This window comes from Pan paniscus, chromosome 16 (genome assembly GCF_029289425.2).
Source record: "Pan paniscus chromosome 16, NHGRI_mPanPan1-v2.0_pri, whole genome shotgun sequence".
Classification (NCBI taxonomy): domain Eukaryota; kingdom Metazoa; phylum Chordata; class Mammalia; order Primates; family Hominidae; genus Pan; species Pan paniscus.
The window spans coordinates 12,323,784-12,344,515 of record NC_073265.2 but is presented as its reverse complement, the minus strand read 5'-3'; the positions used below and the strand labels follow the sequence as shown (position 1 = coordinate 12,344,515).

The window sequence follows — 20,732 nt, the reverse complement described above, 5'->3', positions numbered from 1 at the left end:
TATCCATAAATATGGCATATACATACCCACATATGAACTTTGTAAAGTTCATAAAAATTATGGCAATTAGGCTGAGCACGGTGGCTCACACCTGTAATCCCAGCACTTTGGGAGGCTGAGGCGGGAGGATCACGAGATCAGGAGATCAAGAGCATCCTGGCTAACACGGTGAAACCCCGTCTCTACTAAAAATACAAAAAATTCGCCGGGCGTGGTGCCGGGCGTCTGTAGTCCCAGTTACTCTGGAGGCTGGGGCAGGAGAATGGCGTGAACCCAGGAGGCAGAGCTTGCAGTGAGCTGAGATCAGGCCACTGCACTCCAACCTGGGCGACACAGCAAGACTCCATCTCAAAAAAAAAAAAAAAAAAAATTATGGCAATTAAAAAGCAGGATATATAATATGGTAGGAACTAGGTTTTCTTAACACATAGAAGAGAAGACAGGAAAGAAACATTCCAGATATTAAATATTAATGATGGAAATCCACCATAAATGATGGGATTTGGATTTTTTTTGTTACATTTTTGTGACTGCCCAATTTTCTATAATGTTATAGAAGATAACCTTTCTGATGATGAAAGGAAAACCTATGCTGTTTTTATTATTGGAACAAGTTTAAGAGGTGTTAATATTTCTAATTTTAGTAAATGTAGAATGTAAACTTGTTCCACTAAAAACAGGGTACAAAACCTGCTGTTGATCCAGAATCCTGCCTTACGAATGCCAGAGATCTTAGTGTCACTCATTTTCTCTCCATTCAGGTTGGTAGAATACTTGCAAGCTATGAGGAATTTTTTCTTAATGGAAGGAGGAGATACCATGTATGACTTCTACACGTCAATTTTTGATAAAATAAGAGAAAAGGAAACATGGCAGAATGTGTCTTTTCTTAATGTCCAACTCCAAGAAGCAGTAGGACAGCGTTATCCTGAAGATAGTTCACGGTAAAATATGGACGCCACCTTTATTTAAATTAGTGTAACATGAACTATGTGCCAGTAAGTCTTCTATGAATTACACATATTATTTTATCCTCACACTATTCCTATGAGTTTTACTAATATTATTTTACTTATTAGAAAATGGAGGCCAGGCACGGTGGCTCACACCTGTAATGCCAGCACTTTGGGAGGCAGAGGCGGTGGATCACCTGAGGTCAGGAGTTCGAGACCAGCCTGGCCAACATGGTGAAACTCTGTCTCTACTAAAAATACAAAAAGCATGGTGGCAGGCGCCTGTAATCCCGGCTATTTGGGAGGCTGAAGCAGGAGAATCGCTTGAACCTGGGAGGCAGAGGTTGCAGTGAGCCAAGATCATGCCACTGCACTCCAGCCTGGGCGACAAGAACGAGACTCCATTTAAAAAAAAAGAAAAAATTGAGGCAGAGGCTAGCTATGTGACTCTCCTGCTAAACAACAAAAGACGTTGAGATGCCACCATATGGCCAGATGCAGTGGCTCATGCCAGTAATCCTAGCACTTTGGGAGGCCAAGGTGGGAGGATTGCTTGAGCTTAGGAGTTTGCAACCAGCCTGGGCAACATAGTGGGACCTCGTCCCTATAAAAAAAGAAAAAAGTTGCCGCCATACAACCTGTCAGGGTCTGATGGCCTCCTTCACATGGCTGGAGTCAGTGCTTCCTCTCCCTGAGCTCCCACACATGAGGTTTTTCAGTCCTGCCTCCTAGAGAATGCCCCTGACCTCTCAGAACTGGCTCAGAGCTCCCCAATGACCTCTGTGTCTCTCAGCCTCACTCCCTTCCACCAAAACGGACTTGACCCTCACCAGGGTGACCTCAGACCACCAGCAGTGACTTCCACCACTCATCCCTATGCTCCCCGTGGGTGCCTCCTAAACAGATGGACTAAGCTTTGTCTCAGAAGGGAGAAAGCTATTTACTGTCTGGCTCCATTTTCCCACCCTCATGTCTTGCACACATACACACCATGTTCTCTCTCCTATCTCCCTTCGCGTTTCAGGGATTTCGGAATATTTCTGGTGTCTGCTAGTGCTGTCCTCCCGCCCCCCTGTGACATAGTCTCCAGTTCATGGGCCCGGCAGAGGTCTGCTCACTCCTACATCCCCCTTGTCTTCGTGTGCTGCACTGGGCTGGGAGTCCCTGGAGGGAAGAGAGATTGGCTTTCTATTGCCTGCTCAGTGCAGCACCTAACTTAGTATTAGTATTTGGTAGATGCCTACTAAGCACTGAGTGAATGCATACATATCAGGCCATTAAGAGCTAAAAATTTTTTTTTTTTGAGACGGAGTCTTGCTCTGTCACCCAGGCTGGAGTGCAGTGGCACAATCTCGACTCACTGCAAGCTCCGCCTCCCGGGTTCATGCCATTCTCCTGCCTCAGCCTCCCGAGTTGCTGGGACTACAGGCGCCCAGCGAATTTTTTGTATTTTTATAGAGACGGGGTTTCACCAGGTTAGCCAGGATGGTCTCGATCTCCTGACCTCGTGATCCTCAAGGATCCCAAAGTGCTGGGATTACAGGTGTGAGCCACCGCACCCAGCAAAGAGCTGAAAATTCTGACTAGTGCCTGTGTCATGGATCATCCAGTTCATAATCACACACTGCCCTGTGACATCTCTGATTTGGAAGTTAACTCCCCACTTTAAACCTTCTTCATATGCATCCAGGCATCCCCTCTTAGTGCCTCTGTGACTGTGGAAGAGGACATCATTTCTCAGGAACCACTGACGGGAGTATTTTGAGGATTAAATGAGCTAAGGACACATAATAGTGCCTGGCACTTGGACATTTTCATGTCCATGTTAGATGCTTGCTTTCCTCTGTGAGTCACATTCAAACCTGTCTCAGGAACTTGTGGATGAAGCACTGCACAGTGCCTCTGGTGTAGAAGCAGACCCCATCCCATCTCGATGGGGCTCTCGAAGCAATACTCTCACCGCATGCTCGGCTCCCTCGAGCTGCTCTGCTCGTCCTCTCCTGCCCACCCCCAACCTCAGCAGAGGCTTCATCTTCCCAGCCATTGCCTGAAGTTTACTGTCTTCCTCAGCTTCATCTTTTTTCTAATTACTACCATTGTTAAGCGTCTCTTTAACTAAACTCATTGTTTAAAAGTTTCCCCCCTCTCTGTTATTTCTAAATCCAAATTTCTGCTCTGGAATATATGTTAGAAGAGATACATTTGTTGGAATGTTTGCATTTCTTTTATGAAATGCAGTATCTTTTGGGGAATATTATGTAAATGAAATACCAATTATTTTAAAAGAGCATTTTTGTGTGACATAGTGCTTTCACAAACTAAAACTGGAATTTCTTTCTTTAGTCTATCTATATCTTTTGAAAATGTTGACACAGCTAAGAAGAAGCTGCCTGTTCATATCTTAGATGGTCTGACCCTCAGCTACAAGGTATATGCTGATATTCCTTGTATGAACCGTGTTTTCTGCTAACATTAAAACATGCAAGTAATTGGTTACTTTCTAATTTTGTTTCTGTTTCATAGGTCCCATGGCCCGTGGACATTGTTATAAGTTTGGAATGTCAAAAAATTTATAATCAAGTGTTTCTTCTCTTATTGCAAATAAAGTGGGCAAAATATAGTCTGGATGTTTTACTTTTTGGTGGTAAGATTTGTTTTCAGCAGATAAATTGTAATTTAATTTAATTTTAGCCCTTAATAAAAGAGGTTAGTGGGAAAGGGAAGCATACGGGGATCTGGGAAAAAAAAAAAAAAAAGAAGTTGGTGGTTGTTGATCATTTTTTATGTGTACACAAATGCCAAAATGGTGCGTATTCTAGCAGTAGTTTTATGGACATCAAATGCCTGAAAGAAAGATCAGGAAGTTGTATGTACAGTTGATCTGAAATGCAACAACTCGATTAGGAAAAGTGATACAGGAAACTTTTCCCAGTGCACCTTCCAGAGGCACTGAGGTTCGGTTCCTGCCACCCCTGCCAGTGCTTTCTGTGGTGCTAGGACCACATCCGTCAGCGTTTCTGCCTGGCGTCATGGTGCAGTGGGGTTTGAGTTGATGCTCTTTCTGTCCACTTTGCTCTTCCAATGTTTTATAGAACTGGTTAGTACTGCAGAAAAACCACGACTTAAAGAAGGCCTTATACATGAACAAGACACAGTTGCTCAGTTCGGACCACAAAAAGAACCAGTAAGACAGCAGATTCATCGCATGTTCCTCTTAAGAGTGAAGCTCATGCATTTCGTGAACAGCTTGCACAACTACATCATGACCAGGGTTTGTGCCTCTCCCATCTGCTTCAGTTCTATCGTCGTATCTATACAGTTGTTCGTAGAGAATTACTCATAATATGTTTATAAGTAAAAAAATACCTACAGACTGTGAAAACAGGACATGTAGCAAATTTGATCATAAAATAACATGGCAGTGGGAGGAATGTTTTTGTAAATATACCGGAATATGTGTATCCAGAGGCTGTCCCTCCTGTCCAGCAGCCCCTGGGGACAGGCACAGCCACAGCTCGTCTTCTGGAATTGCCTTCAGAATGTGCCGCATAGTCCTTTAGGTTTCAATAGTGGTGACAGCTGTCCCTAAAAAATGGCTCCAATGTTTAATAACAGCCAAAATCCACTACGGTGTGTGGGAGGAAGATGCAGCCAGGTTATAGACTTTTTTCTTAAAAACAAGAACTCACTACAAAGTAAATGAAATTATTTTTCTGATACATCTAAAAGCCAGTTCTAGGGGAAGTTCTGAAAGAAGCGTTCAGAAATTGGAACAAGAGCAGTATTATTAGAGGACAGTATGCATTTGGGGTTTGAATTGTTGTTTAGACCTGTTTATACCTGGTCTGTGAGTTCTGAAACCCAACTTGCTTGGGTGAAGTGAGCCACTGAAGCCTGTGTTTTGGATGGGAAGGCTATGGCAGAGGGGCTCCATGTTTCCCCTGACTGCATTACTGCCTTCACAAGGTTGGCCTTCATTAAGCCCCTAATTGTTAAGAGTAAATGATAAGAGTTTAAGTTTTTTCTTAGTTTGTTTTTTATTTGAAGTATACTTATACTCATTTTAGAGAAAGATCAATGTATGAGAAAAGGAACTTAAGAAACATAAATTCACTGTAATTATTTGTATAAAAGTAACACATTTACTTGATTTTTTTTTTATCGATGTGTCTTATATACAGCTTAATGTACTTGCCCCTTCCTGCCAGGAAGTCTGTTAGTCCAGAGTTTGGCGTTCATTCATTCACTGTGCAAGTGGGCGTCCTACAGGATTGCCCCCGCCGTCCTCTTAGGATCAGAACGCCAGAGTATCCAGCCAGCCTTTGAAGAATGGTACTTTATGAAACTGTCTAGATGTGCTTATTGAAGGAAGAATTTGAGAGGAGTAGGAGAGCTTAGTAAAAAAGATTTGTGTGCAGCACACAAGTCCTCAAAGAAGGCTGCTGATGAAGCTTTTTATCTTTCTCTTCCAAGATCCTACACAGTACAGGGCTGGAGTTTCAACATCAAGTCGAGGAAGCCAAGGATTTAGATCAATTGATTAAAATTCACTATAGGTATCTGTCAACCATCCATGACCGGTGTCTGCTGAGAGAAAAGGTACATGAGATGTCTCCTGCAGATGTGGCCACTGCTGGGCGAGTGGCGCTGTCTGCGTGCTTTGGAATTTTATGATGATTAAGCTTCTGTCCTGTAGAATATTCTTTAAGGAAGAACCAGATCAAATGAGGTTACAAACAAATGACCCAGGCCGGCCACAATGGCTCATGCCTGTAATCCCAGCACATTGGGAAACTGAGGCGGGCAGATCTTATGAGGCCAAGAGTTCAAGACCAGCCTGGGCAACATAGCAAGACTCTGTCTTTACAAAAAATTAAAAAGATTAGCAGACATGGTGGTGCATACCTGGAGGCCCAGCTACTTGGGAGGCTGAGGTGGGAGCATTGTTTGAGGCCAGGAGTTTGAGGCTGCAGTGAACTATGATCTGACACCACTGCACTCCACTCCAGCTTGGGTAACAGAGCAAGACCTTGTCTCTTAAAAAAAAAAAAAACAGAAGGAGGAGTGCCCTATTCGTAGAAATTGTATCTAAGAGCAACATGAGAACTATGTGTGATAGTCAACACTCACTCTGCGTTACTCTTGGATTCAGTTGGAAAATTGTGTCTGCAGTTGCGGAGCAATAGCATGTCCACTTCATGTGAATAGATAGAATTCAGTAATGTTAAAACCATTGCAATTATTTGTCCTAGTTTCATTGGTGAATTTAAATGGCCATCCCAGGAAAAGGTCTTAATAGTTTGTTTTGTTGGTTTGACTGTACTGCTAATATCACTTGTATCTTATATTCAGTGAATGCATGTGCCTGGTCCCAAATGGGCATGGTTCAGAGCCTAGTACCCTTCCATATACACAGAAGGCAGTCACTGTGGTGATGAACTTTTTCTGTGATTCATTTAAAATAGGTAAAACTGTTGGTATCAGTGTCCAAACCTAGTTACACAGTTTGTGTTCTGTGACTTTGGTCTCCAGGTCAGCTTTGTGAAAGAAGCTATCATGAAGGTGTTGAACTTGGCTCTCATGTTTGCAGACGGTTGGCAGGCAGGCCTGGGCACTTGGCGGTAAGTATGTGATTTCTGAAGCATCTGCACTGTGACCATTTCAGCTTCAGCTTCCCTTTTTTTTAGAGACAGGGTCTTCCCAGCCATTCAGGAGGCTGAGAGGAGAGGATTGCTTGACCCCAGGAGTTCAAGACTAGCCTGGGCAACATAGCAAAACCCAGTCTTTAAAAAAAAAAAAAAAAGTGCAAGTATTTTGTGAGAAGTAAAACATTTTTAAAAATCTGAGGTCTTCTGATTTAAACAAGCAAACATTTTTAGATTATACTCATGTTATATTGTGTACGTTTTGTTAAATTTTTATCATGGACACCTTCAAACTGAAGTGGCAAAGACAGTGTTGTGAACACCGTGATGGCACCTGCTTCAGCTGTGCCAGTGAGGACAGCTCTGTCATGTCTGTGCCCACCTCCCCAGTCACACTTGCTGAATTATTTTAAACCAAATTCTGGACATCATGCTAGACTATTCTCCAAAGTTGTATTTTGGATGAGCTCTAAAAGATGCTGTGTTTTGAGAGTGTTTGTTATTCACACACATCACATAGGCAAGTGCACTGAATCAGGGGTAGTGGCCCGGGAGCAGCTCCCTCTAGCACTGCCATCCTCTACTGTTAACTCCAGTGTACAGCTCAATATTTTGTTACCTGTCCTGTTTATAAAGTCAGTGCAACAGTAATTCTGCTGTTACTTCCATGAAGTGAAAGTGCATGTTTGGTTGACTGTACTTACTCCATGTCAGTAAGGAAGTAAGAGTTCATTTGAGTGCTAGTATAATTCGAAATCTCCCGTTGGCTGTACTCGGAATCAAGAAACTAAGGTAGTAGATGAAGCCATAGCTGCAGGGATGGAAATAGAAGCCTTCCTCGCTTTATATTGCTGGCTCAAAGTGTGCAAAATATATTTTGCTTTTTTTTTTGCTTTTTTTTTGTCTCACTTTGGGGTGGAGGAGAAATAACACTGCTGCATATGCTTTGCTGAAATTCAACTCTTTCAGTTTTTTTTACAAATAAATGTGAGAAAAATACAGGTGGTGAGGAACTTAAGAAGCCTATCAACCATCGCAGTTTATGGATAAGTTAATTGTTCCTGATTGAGACTTAAAGCCGAAAAGTGAAAAATTGTAGAAGCAATGTGAAATTTGCTTGAATGCTATTAGATGATATTTTTGAGCAAATGGTGTTGTGGCTGTGTTTTGAAAGGAGTCTTTATCTTTAAAGTATACATTTATACTTATGAAATATTCATGACTGTTGTGCTCTGATGTCCCCTGTTTGCTCCTGAATATTGTGGTGGGGCTGTGGAGGTGTAAGCTTGGCATCTGGGTGGCACCTGCCATGGCTGGGCAGTGGGCCATGGAAACCCCTTCTGAAGTTCTCTCTTACAAAGTGTTTGATATTTCTTTAAAAAAAAAAAAAAAGAAAGAAAGCCGAGCACAGTGGCTCACGCCTGTAATCCCAGTGCTTTGAGAGGCTGAGGTGGGTGGATCTCCTGAGGTCAGGAGTTCGAGACCAGCCTGACCAACATGGAGAAACTCCATCTCTACTAAAAACACAAAATTAGCCAGGCGTGGTGGTGCATGCCTGTAATCCCAGCTACTTGGGAGGCTGAGGCAGGAGAATCGCTGAACCCAGGAGGCAGAGGTTGTGGTGTGGTGAGCCGAGATCGCTACATTGCACTCCAGCCTGGGCAACAAGAGCGAAACTCTGTCTTAAAAAAAAAAAAAAAAAAAAAGCAGCCAGGCTCCATGGCTCACAACTGCAATCCCAGCACTTTGGGAGGCCAGTGGGGGCAGATCAGCTGAGGTCAGGAGTTCGAGACCAGCCTGACCAACATGGCGAAACCCCATCTCTACTAAAAATACAAAAATTAGCCAGACATGGTGGTGGGCATCTGTAATCCCAGCTACTCAGGAGGCTGAGGCAGGAGAATCACTTGAACCCAGGAGGCGGAGGTTACAGTGAGCCGAGATCGTGCCACTGCACTCCAGCATGGGCGACAGAGCAAGACTCCATCTCAAAAAGAAAAAAAACCTTTTTAAAAATAATTTCAGATTTTAAGTTTTATATCCTTAATGTATTCTTTATTTCAAAGAGAATGTATGCTTGTAAACAATAAAAACAAGACTGTATAAAGGAAAAGGGAGTATCTTTGGTCCTCCTAGTTCCAGAACTAGATACTATCTGGAAACAGCACAGTTTTATATCCTAATGAAACTTCCTTTGAAACACTTTGACGTTTTTTATTTTAAAGTAGGGTAGGACGTTACGTGTTTTATTTTATAATCTTTAGATTTAGGATTTTGAATAATTAAACCAAAATACATTTGAAATTACTCCACAGATATCTTGAAGCCTACCTATATACCCGCAATGCACTTACTTAATTGAAATTTACTTTTATTCCTAGAATGGAATCTATAGAGAAAATGGAATCTGATTTTAAAAACTGCCATATGTTTCTTGTAACCATTTTAAACAAAGCCGTCTGTAGAGGATCCTTTCCCCATTGTGAGTATATCATGTTAAAATATTTCTACCTCTGTATTTCCTTGTAACTAAGTGTATGCGTCATTGTTTTGTTACTGATCCCATGAAGAATTAGAAATTCTCACCATTTTCAAAACTGAAAAGTCCCTTAGCAGTTGTCCCATGCTTTGAATTGCTTTTTAAGCATTACAGTGAGGTGAGTGTAAGCATGAGGATCTTACTTTCTGGTATACCAATTATTACAACAGATTTCTAAAACTCCTATTAAATAAAGTCGATGGCAGAATAGATTTCTGTCACACTTCACTATCGTGTAGTTTTTGTAACTATTTCTTTTCAAAATCTAGACTTTTTAAAAATTTTTTTAGGAATTTAAAGCTCCTGGCCTGGCGTGGTGGCTCACGGCTCTAATCCCAGCCCTTTGGGAGGTCGAGTGAATCAGTTAAGGTCAGGAGTTGGAAGACCAGCCTGGCCTACATGGCAAAACCCTGTCTCTGCTAAAAATACAAAAATTAGCTAGGCATGGTGGCACATGCCTGAAATCCCAGCTACACAGCAGGCTGAGGCAGGAAAATTGCTTGAACCCGGGAGGCAGAGGTTGCAGTGAGCTGAGATCATACCATTGCACTCCAGCCTGGGTGACAGTGGGACTCCGTCTTCAAAAAAAAATTTTTTTTCAACATTTAAACCTATTGTTTTAACCTTATTTTTATTCTTCCCACAGTGGAATCTCTAGCGTTGTCACTCATGGCTGGCATGGAACAAAGTTAAATGTCTTCAGCATAATAAATATCTCCGACTTTGTCATCATACATGTACATTTCCACCATGTGCAGCTGAAAAGTGAGAATATTTTTATTTTGGTTTATTTGTAAAACTTGTCCACAGTCAGCCTGGCACAGTCGCTCATGCCTCTAATCCCAGCACGATGGGAGGCCAAGATAGGCGGATCGCTTGAGCCCAGGAGTTTGAGGCCAGCCTGGGCAACATGGTGAAACCCGGTGTCTACCAAAAATACAAAATGTATCCAGACATGGTGGTGTGTGCCTGTAGTCCCAGCTACTCAGGAGGCAAAGATGGGAGGATTACTTGAGCCCAGGAGGTCAAGGCTGCAGTGAGCCATGATTGCACTACTGCAGTGCAACCTGGGTGACAGAGTGAGACCCTGACTCAGAAAGAACCACTTGCCCACAGTCCAGACAGATGGATTGTAGGTGGGTTTTCTGGAGATTAGTAGATACTGTATAGAGTTGTGTACATAAAATTGTGTCAGTAGTACAAAGTGTATATAGGCTGTTTACTCTTATATTTCCTACTGTAAGATACAGATTTATGGTACTGATACCTTTAAATTATATCATATTTTGAAAATGTAATTACTGATATTCAAAATAAATTAAAGGACTTAAAATCATTTTATTATCCTTTTGCTGCTGTCCTTCAGTCACAGAAGCTTTTTATATAGAGTTTTACATGTTGTCTTCCCTAAAAGTTGTCTTAGATGTAGCTGTCCTAGAAATGTTTATATTTTGACTGGGTGTAGTTTCTCAAGCTTGTAATCCTGGCACTTTGAAAGACTGAGGTGAGAGGATTCCTTGAGGCCAGGAGTTTAAGACCTGCCTAGGCAACATATGAGACCCCATCTCTACAAAAAAAAACTTAAAAATTAGCCAAGGGCTGGGCACGGTGGCTCACCCCTGTAATCCCAGCACTTTGGGAGGCCGTGGTGGGCGGATCATCTGAGGTCAGGAGTTCAAGACCAGCCTGGCCAATGTGGTGAAACCCCATCTCTACTAAAAATACAAAAAAATTAGCCAGGCGTGGTGGCCCACATCTGTAATCCCAGCTACTTGGGAGGCTGAGGCAGGAGAATCACTTGAACCCAGGAGGCAGAGGTTGCAGTGAGCCTAGATTGTACCACTGCACTCCATCCTGGGTGACAGAGCAAGACTCCGAAAAAAAAAAATTAGCCAAGCATGGTGGCACATGCCTGTGGTCCCAGCTACTTGGGAGGCTGAGGTGGGAGGATCGATCGAGACCGGGAGGTCAAGGCTGCAGTGAACCATGATTGCATCACTGCACTCCAGCCTGGACAACAGAGCAAGGCCTTGTCTCCAACAAAAAAAAAGAAAGAAAGAAATGTATATATGTTTTATGTGCCTGAGAAGTTCTACATGGAAAATAGCTTCAACCGATAGCGATAAATGTAAAAGGCCAACTTCACTTAGGGCCAACTGTTGGTACATACTATTGTTTGGTATTTCCTTGTTTTTTGAAATGGAGGCTCACTCTGTTACCTAGGCTGCAGTGCAGTGGCACGATGTCGGCTCACTACAACCTCTGCCTCCTGGATTCAAGTGATTCTCCTGCCTCAGCCTCCCGAGTAGCTGGGATCTCAGGCGTGCACCACCACGCCCAGCTAATTTTTGTATTTTTAGTAGAGACAGGGTTTCACCTTGTTGGCCAGACTGGTGTCGAACTCCTGGCCTCAGGTGATCCACCTGCCTCAGCCTCCCAAAGTGCTGGGATTACAGGCGTGAGCCACTGTGCCTGGCAATATTTCTGAGCAATCTTTGTGAGCTAACCAGTTATATTTTGAATAGAATTATGCTTACTATTAAATTTTTCCATATTTTCTTTTTATAGAGTGAGACTATCTTTAAAAAAAAAAAAAAAAAAAAAAAAGGCCACACATAGTGACTTATGCCTGCAATCCCAGCACTTTGGGAAGCCGAGGTGGGTGGATCATGAGGTCAGGAGTTCGAGACCAGCCTGACCAATGTGGTGAAACCTCGTCTCTACTAAAAATACAAAAATTAGCCGGGCGTGGTGGCACACACCTGTAATCCTAGCTACTCAGGAGGCTGAAGCCGGAGAATTGCTTGAACCTGGGTGGCAGAGGTTGCAGTGAGCCGAGATCGTGCCACTGCACTCCAGCCTGGGTGACAGAGCGAGACTCTGTCTCAGAAAAAAATAAGAAAAAGAAAAAAAATATGAAAGCTAGAACTGGAAACAACAAAATGTGGAAGTTAGGACTAGAAAGCTTCTAGAAGCAAACATGGGAAATTAACACTACAAACTTGTAGACAAAGATTTCTTACATAAAATCAAAAAAGGGGCCGAGCACGGTGGCTCATGCCTGCATTCCCAGCACTTTGGGAGGTCAAGGTGGGTGGATCACCTGAGGTCAAGAGTTCCAGACCAGCCTGACCAATATGGGGAAACCCCGTCTCTACTAAAAATACAAAAATCAGCCGGGCATGGTGGTGCACACCTGTAGTCCCAGCTACTCAGGAGGCTGAGACAGGAGAATCGCTTGAACCTGGGAGGCAGAGGTTGCAGTGAGCCGAGATCACACCACCGCACTCCAGCCTGGGTGACAGAGCAAGACTCCGTCTCAAAAGAAAAAAAAAAAAAAGGAATTATTGGTGAATTGGACATCACCAAAAAACATTGCTAGGAAAATGGTAATACAGGCCACAGACTGGGAGAGAACATTTCCCCTTAGCCCCTTTCAGGAACCATGTCATGCCCAGAGGCAACCACTGTTGCCCAGGGTGTCCAGAAGTAACTATGTTCAGAGTGTATGAAGGCATTTTAAATTAGTAAGACAAGCTTTTTTTTTTTTCAATGATGCAAGGTCTTGCTTTGTTGCCCAGGCTGGAGTGCATTGACACAGTCTTGGCTCACTGAAGCCTCAACCTCCGGGGACCAAGCACTCCTCCCTCAGCCTCCTGAGTAGCTGAGACTACAGGTATGCACCACCATACGTGGCTAATCTTTTATGTTTTTTTGGAAGAGATGGGTTTTCAGCCAGGTGCAGTGGCTCATGCCTATAATCCCAGCACTTTGGAAGGCCTAGGCAGACCGATCACTTGAGGCCAGGAGTTTGAGACCCGCCTGGCCAACATGGTGAAACTCCATCTCTACTAAAAATACAAAAAATAGCTGGGTGTGGTGGCAGACACCTGTAGTCCCAGCTACTCTGGGAAGGCTGAGGCATGAGAATTGCTTAAACCTGGGAGTTGGAGGTGGCAGTGAGCCAAGATCACACCACAGCACTCGGCCTGGGTGACAGAGCAAGACTCTGATTCAAAAATTAAAGAGAATAAAAATTAAAAAGATGAGGTCTTAACTATGTTCCCCGGCTGATGTGAATTCCTGGGCCCAAGTAGTCCTCTGGCCTCAGCCTCCCAAAGTGCTGGGATTACAGGTGTGCGCCATTGCACCCAGCCCAAGACATTTTTTTTAATGAGCACAAAGAGGCAAGGAAGGCACAAAAATGGCCAATTAAACCACACGAGCACCACAGCCTCTGGCATGGCTAAAATAAAAAGACCGGCATGTCAAATAATTTTCAAGGATTTAGAGCAACGAAATTACAAGATGGTACAAGCACTTGGGGAAACTATATGGCATTTTCTTACAAAGGTTAACATGTATCTACCCCTGAGAAGCAGCAGTTCACCCTTAGGTATTTATCCAAGAGGAATTTTTAAATGCGTCCACGCAGAGATTTGTATCTGAATATTCATAAGAGTTAAAGCTAGAAACATCCTGATGACGGTGAAGAGGTAGATGGATCAACACTGAAGTATATGCACGCAGTGGAATGCAATTCAGCTGTGAAAACACACAGCTCATCCACATAACGACATAAGAGAATTCCAGGAACTTTATGCCGAAAAAAAAGCCAGACTTAAAAGGATCCGTTATTATTCCATTTACATGAAGTTAATGAACTGGTAAAACTAGTCTCCAGTGATAGAAATTGCAACAGTGGTTGCCTCTGGCCATGACATGTTACCTGAAAGGGGGTTGGGGGAAATTTCTGGGGGTGATGGGTGTGTTCTGTGTCTTCATTGGTCCCACAGGTACATGCATGTGACAAAACTCATTGAATTGTATCAAGTGTGGGGCTGGGTGTGGAGCAACTGGAAATTTCTTACATTACTGGTGGAAATGCAGATGGTACAGCCAATTTGGGTTTTTTTGGTTTTTGTTTTGTTTTTTTTTTTTGAGACGGAGCCTTGCTCTGTCACCTAGGCTGGATTGCAGTGGTGTGATCTCACCTGGAGTGTGTTTGCAGATGACTTTCCTAGCAGCACATCCCAGGAGGTTTCTTAGGTTACACAATGTCTCTAAAGCTGCAGGTGGCTTTGGGCCAGGTGCCCTCCTATGGGGGACCACGAGCAAGGTGGAGCCGGACACCAGTATGGTGCTTCCCAACAGAATCCAGGGGTCACTTCTGTTTTTATAATTGAATAAGTAAAGCAGCATCTGGGTGATCTTTTAATTTGTATTTCTTATATTTATTCTTTTATTTTTATTTTTATTTTATTTATTTATTTATTTATTTATTTATTTATTTATTTATTTATTTATTTTAGACAGATTCTCGCTCTGTCGCCCAGGCTGGAGTGCAATGGTGTGATCTCAGCTCACCTCAACCTCTGCCTCCCAGGTTCAAGTGATTCTCCTGCCTTAGTCTCCTGAGTGGCTGGGACCACAGACGCACACCATCATGCCCAGCTAATTTTTGTATTTTTAATAGAGATGGGGTCTCACCATGTTGGCCAGGATGTTCTTGAACTCCCGACCTCGAGTGATCCGTCCACCTGGGCCTCCCAAAGTGATGGGATTACAGACATGAGCCACTGCCCCTGGCCTTATTTTTAAAATATAGATGGGGTCTCGCTATGTTGCCCAGGGTGGTCTCAAACTTTGGAGCTCAAGCACAATCCTGCACTGGCCTCCCAAAGTGCTGGGATTACAGGCGTGAGCCACCGTGCCCAGCCTTGGTACAGCCAATTTGGAAGAGTTTTTCAGTCTTTTACACTGTTAAACATATCTTTATTAAACATATTTTTGCAATGTTAAACAACTTATCACCCAGCAATCCCACTCCTAGGTGTTTACCCAAGAGAAATGAAATGTATATTCACACAAAAACCTGTACACAAATGTTTATAGTGGCTTTACGAATAAGTGCCAAAAACTAGAAACAGTCCACATGACCATCAACTGGTGAATGAATAAACAGCTTCAATTTACCCAGTGGAATACTGCACAGAAAGGAAAACATGACTTTGTAACAACTTGGATGAGTCTCAAACTGCTTGAGTTTTCTGAATGAAAAGACATCTTTACACTGAATCTAAGAGCTGTTCCTTTGCTCATGTGTGTGGAAAAGCTAAGGCCGTGCTGCACATCGCCCTATCCTATCTGTAAAACGGACTGGGACCAGGCACGGTGGCTCACGCCTGTAATCCCAGCATTTTGGGAGGCCAAGGCAGGCGGATTATTGGAGGTCAGGAGTTCAAGACCAACCTGGCCAATATGGTGAAACCCCGTCTCTACTAAAAATACAAAACAATTAGCCAGGCGTGGTGGTGGGCACCTCTAATCCCAGCTACCTGGGAGGCTGAGGCAGGAGAATCTCTTGAACCCAGGAGGCAGAGTTGCAGTGAGCCGAGACTGCACCATTGCACTCCAGCCTGGGCAACAAGAGCAAAACTTCATCCTAAAAAAGAAGGGAAAAAAGACCCTATTGTTGGAGAGATTCTGTGAGACACACCCTTAATCTATTCACAGAGCCTTTAGTGTCACTAAAGGGTACTCTGAGGCAACATTTATTAATCTTTTTGACATCAGAAGCTCAGTGGCTCACACCTGTAATCCCAGCATTTTGGGAGGCCGAGGCAGGCGAATCGCTTGAGCCCAGGAGTTTGACTAGCCTGGCCAACGTGGTGAAACCGCATCTCTACAAAAAATACAAAAATTAGTCTGGGCACGGTGGCTCACGCCTATAATCCCAACACTTTGGGAGGCCGAGGCAGGTGGATCATCTGAGGTCGGGAGTTCGTGAAACCCCGTCTGGCCAACATGGTGAAACCCCATCTCTACTGAAAATACAAAAACTAGCTAGGCATGGTGGTGCATACCTGTAATCCCAGCTACTCAGGAGGCTGAGACAGGAGAACCGCTTGAACCCAGGAGGTGGAGGTTGCAGTGAGCCGAGATCGCACCATTACACTCCAGCCTGGGCGACAGAGCGAGACTCCGTCTCATATTAAAAAAAAAAAAAAAAAAAAACTATCTAGGCCTGGTAGTGCACACCTGTAGTCCCAGCTATTCGGGGGCTGAGGTGGGAGGATTATTTGAGCCCAGGAGGTCGAGGGTCTAGTGAGCTTGATCGTGCCACTGCACTCCAGCCTGGGCGGCAGAGTAAGTTCATGTCTCAAAACAAAAAGAGTTTCCAGCTGGGCGCGGTGGCTCACACCTGTAATCTCAGCACTTTGGGAGGCAGAGGCAGGCGAATCACGAGGTCAGGAGTTCGAGACCAGCCTGACCAACATGAATGATGAAACCCTGTTTCTACTAAAAATACAAAAGTTAGCCGGGCATGGTGGCGCATACCTGTGATCCCAGCTACTTAGGAGGCTGAGGCAGGGGAATCGCTTGAAGCCGGGAGGTGGAGGTTGCAGTGAGCTGAGATCACACCGCTACACTCCAGCCTGGGCGACAGAGCGAGACTCAATCTCAAAAATAAAGAGTTTCCAATCACATCCTGAGCATCGTCTCTAGAGCACGTTTTGTTGGCAGTGCCATATAGTTTATCCTTGCTCGATAGTCATTTTCTTATTTTAGCATCATTTGCCGTATGGGGAGGCTAAAACATTTCAAAACCATTAATTCTGTCTCCTTTTTGTTTAAAATCTTTCTCTCAGTTAATGCTCTCCTCTCACATTTTACTATACCCAGCAGGAAGAAACCAGGCAGCATCTTCAATACTTTGCTTGGAAAATCTCATTAGCTAGGTCACCCGTTTATTATGTATATTCTGTCCTATCCATGTAACGTCAGGTAACAGCAGGGCTAAACTTTCTGCTGCTCCTTAGTGAAAGCCTTCCTTCAACTTCCAATAACAACATTCTTCTCACTTTCTTTTAAGCCCTCTTCAGCAATGTCCTCAAAGTCCAAAGTCTAAGAACAGTGTGTTCAAAGCACTTTAGTGTCATCGACACTCTCCTCAAACCCTGGTCCCAGAGCCATGCCCACCTGTTAGGTTTTGCTACAGCAGCATCCTCTCTCTGTACCAAAATCTGTATCAGTCCAAGAGCAGAGCCATTAATATACGTGTGTGTGTGTGACACACATATACATACATACATATGTGTGTGTATATATATATTACCCATACACCCATACCTGTGGATAATCGTGGACTTGCTGCAGGGCTTTGCTCTTACACAGTTAATTGTGTAAACTGATTCGTCAGTTTCCATAGGGCTGCCTGTTGTCTGCATCCGACGCTGGAGCCTACTGTCCACAGGAGGTTTGGGAGGGACTTAAACCTGCGTCAGTTCTTGCTGCTTCTGGCCTTGGTGGTGTGGAGGTGCTGCAGAAGCTAGGGCCTCTCATCATGAAGATGAGCCAGATGCCTCCTTCGGGAGCCACAGGATCCAGAGAGTCAATGAAAGTAAAACTTCAGGACTGTCTGGATTTATTACACCAGGGAGGAAGTTGAGCCCTGGAGACTGTCAGGTCGTACGACTGCAATTCTTCTCAGATTCACTCTCTTCCTCATTGTTCTTGTTCTGTAAATGACTAAGAGAGACCAGAGACCAGACCTCCCTGCTTCCAATCACTGGTTTTGTTGTAGATGAACTGCCTCCTTTGCTGTCTGGTACCTAATGTGGACCAGACGGTGCTCAAGACCCTATCACTAGTACAACCTCAGTGTGGAATGTTAAATATGCCTTGCCTGGAAGAAAAAGACCAACTTGACTAATCAGATCATCATAACTATGCATGAAGTCTTCCACAGAAAGATGATGAAATTTTGTTACACTTCCCTAACCTTTGTCTAAATAAGCATTCCCAAACATCTACACTTTGGAACACTGACTTCTGTTCTTTGAGATGGGTGCTTCCCAGGTGGCCCATCCTCAAACTTTTTGCTTGAATAAACTCTCTAAACTAGATTCTGTTCCTTTTGATTATTTTAGGTTGACAAGAAGAAGGCAGTAGTGGCGGTCCTGGCCATGGTGGTGTTAACAGTGTAAGCTGTCAGACCCACAACAACACGTGTGAGCCACAACACAGTGGCAGCTCCCTGCCTCTCCCCAAGCCTCCGCCAACGCCTCCCTCATGGTCTTGCAGAAACACAGGAAGAACTCTAGTAAACCTGGGTCAGCTTAGCCAGCTCCACATGCTGCAAAGCCACCACATCAATTCATGGCATCATTAAGTTAAGAAAGAGTAATTTGGCTGGGCATGGTGGCTCACACCTGTAATCCCAGCACTTTGGGAGGCCGAGGCAGGCGGATCACCTGAGGTCAGGAGTTCGAGACCAGCCTGGCCAACATGGTGAAACCCTGTCTCTACTAATATAGAAAATTAGCCGGGCGTGGTGGTGCGTGCCTGTAATCCCAGCTACTCAAGAGGCTGAGGCAGTAGAATCACTTGAGCCTGGGAGGCAGAGGTTGCAGTGAGCTGACATTGCGCCACTGCACTCCAGCCTGGTGAGCGCGCGAGAGTCCGTCTCAAAAAAAAAAAAAAAAAAGTAATTTATATAAGGAAGTCCTTATACTGTTGCCTGTGGCTGCTGTAACACATTACCATAAACCTGGTGGCTTAAAACAACAGATATTCATTCTCTTGAAGTTCTGGAGGACAGAAGGCCAAAATTCAAGGGAGCAATAGGGCCATGGCCCCGCCATTCTTTGCCTCCCCAGTTTCTGGGGGCTGCCAGCATTCTATGACTGTGGCTGTGTGGCTGCTTCACTCCCATCCCTGCCTCTGTGTTCACACTGCCTCTTTCTGGGTCTGTTCTCTGCGTGTCTCTTGTAAGCACACTGCTTATTGGATTTAGGGCCCCTTCAGATAATCTAAGATGATCCCATCTCAAGAACTTAGATCTGCTAAGACTCTTTTTCTTCACGTAAGGTAACTGTCTTAGTCTGTTAAGGCTGCTATAACAAAGCAGCATAGACTGGGTGGCTCTAAACAGGAGAAATTTATTACAGTTCTGGAAGCTGAGCGCCCAAGATCACGGCACCACAGAGTTGGTGTCTGGTGAGGGAATGGAGGAATTTTAATCCAAAAATGCATGCTGTGTTTCCTGCTCGGGGAGAGCTGTCTCCCTGTTCTGCTGGTATTTGTTTTTCTACCTGTTACTTCTGCTTTCTCACCTTTCCTTGTTGTGCTTTTCCTGTAGTGGTTGGAAGGTGGATGCTCACAGATCCCAAATGCACGTGACCAGTTCTTGGCTCCAGCCTTGGCCTGGGTTCCCCAGAAATACAACCTGAGACAAAGCCGTAGGTGCCTCTACTCTGAGATGGGGCGCAGTGCCCGTAGTGGGAGTCAGAGAGTGCCCTAGCAGGAGGAGGAGAGAGATGGAAGAGGAGGGGAAGAGGAGGGGGAGGAGTGGGAGAAGGAGGGGGAGTGCTGATGGATATGGGGCCATCTCAGTAAGATGGCATTGCTAAGTGTGCCTGCCCCACCTCTCGGGATGTCCCTAGAAGCCATGTGGACTGCATCAGGAAGGAAAGAGAGGAATCTGCCTGTGAGTGCCTCTCATTAGTCAAAGGTGCAGGGAATGTTAACTCTGTGCACAGCTGCATGGTTCATGTGTGATTTCAGAGGACTCTGATGCCTCCTGGTGACAGGGAAGCTCCAGGGCAGGAGGTGAGAGATCCAGGCAGGCACCAGGGAGACGTGTGGTTGGGTTCTTGGTTGGAGTCCACATGTTTTCACTGCAGAAGAAACAAAAGTCCTGAAGTTAGGAGGCTGTGATGTGAGTGAGAAAGTTCCAACTCTAAGCTCCCAACCAAGGTTCCCACAGCGAGTCAACTTGGGTCAGGTGCCCACTCCAGCTTGAACAAGGTGTGGCAAGAAATAAGAGATCAGGTTGTACAAATATAGCAGCCGAGATCATGCTATTGTGGAATGGAGGGATCAGTTAAGAAGGAATTAAAGTTCCTCCTGGTTGGCCAGGCACATGACTTGCACCTGTAATCCCAGCACTTTGGGAGTCCAGGTGGGAGGATCCCTGGAGGCCAGGAGTTCAAGGCCAACCTGGACAACAAAGTGAGACCCTGTCTCTAGATAAATAAATAAATAATAAATTTTAAAAAACAGACCAAGACAAGTATGATTTAAGGGGATATGTATGGGTGCCAAGTTAACAGGGGGTGGGTTGTGGTGGTCTTTTTATTGTGTCAACCTAGTGAGGCTGTCCCAGCTGTTCTATCAAACACACACCTCGTGTTGCTAGAAGGTATTTACTGGATGTGATTAAATTTCATATCAGTTGACTTTAAGTAAAGGAGATGATCCCAGGTAGTCCAGCTGGGCCGGATTCAATGGGTTGGAGGACATTGAGGCAGAGCTCCAGCTTCCTGAGACAAGGCGGAATGGTAGCCCCAAAGCTGTCTGCTTCCTAATCCCTGGGCCGTGTGACTATGTTAGTTTACATGGCAAGAGGAGAATTAAAATTGCAGATGGAATTAGGGTTGCTAGTCCACTGACTTGAGATAGAGACGTTACCCTGCATTATCTGGAGATGTCGTCACACGGCTCCTAAAGGTGGAAGAGGGGACAGAAGCACAGTGTCAGAGAAAGGTGTGAGGCCAGGGCAGCCTGAGGGCAGAGCCAGCTGAGGGCTTT

General features: G+C 44.5%; 1 protein-coding gene across 11 annotated transcripts in view; it reads left to right on the top strand.

The window, feature by feature from the left end:
- The window catches only part of TUBGCP5 (tubulin gamma complex component 5), a 47,562-nt gene extending 30,133 nt beyond the window's left edge, over window positions 1–17,429 (top strand). For 10 of the 11 annotated variants that reach the window (XM_003805940.5, XM_008976950.3, XM_034951847.3 and 7 more), the window contains 8 exons: window positions 762–944; window positions 3,297–3,381; window positions 3,477–3,597; window positions 4,046–4,224; window positions 5,427–5,552; window positions 6,486–6,574; window positions 8,980–9,080; window positions 9,784–10,473. In XM_003805940.5, coding sequence (XP_003805988.2) covers window positions 762–944; window positions 3,297–3,381; window positions 3,477–3,597; window positions 4,046–4,224; window positions 5,427–5,552; window positions 6,486–6,574; window positions 8,980–9,080; window positions 9,784–9,830 — 931 coding nt within the window. In that variant the 3' untranslated portion in view covers window positions 9,831–10,473. Of the gene's footprint in view, window positions 1–761; window positions 945–3,296; window positions 3,382–3,476; window positions 3,598–4,045; window positions 4,225–5,426; window positions 5,553–6,485; window positions 6,575–8,979; window positions 9,081–9,783; window positions 10,474–17,340 lie in introns of those variants that run through there. The other variant, XM_063597034.1, reaches the window with a different exon arrangement.
- The last annotated feature ends 3,303 nt before the right edge of the window (window positions 17,430–20,732 follow it).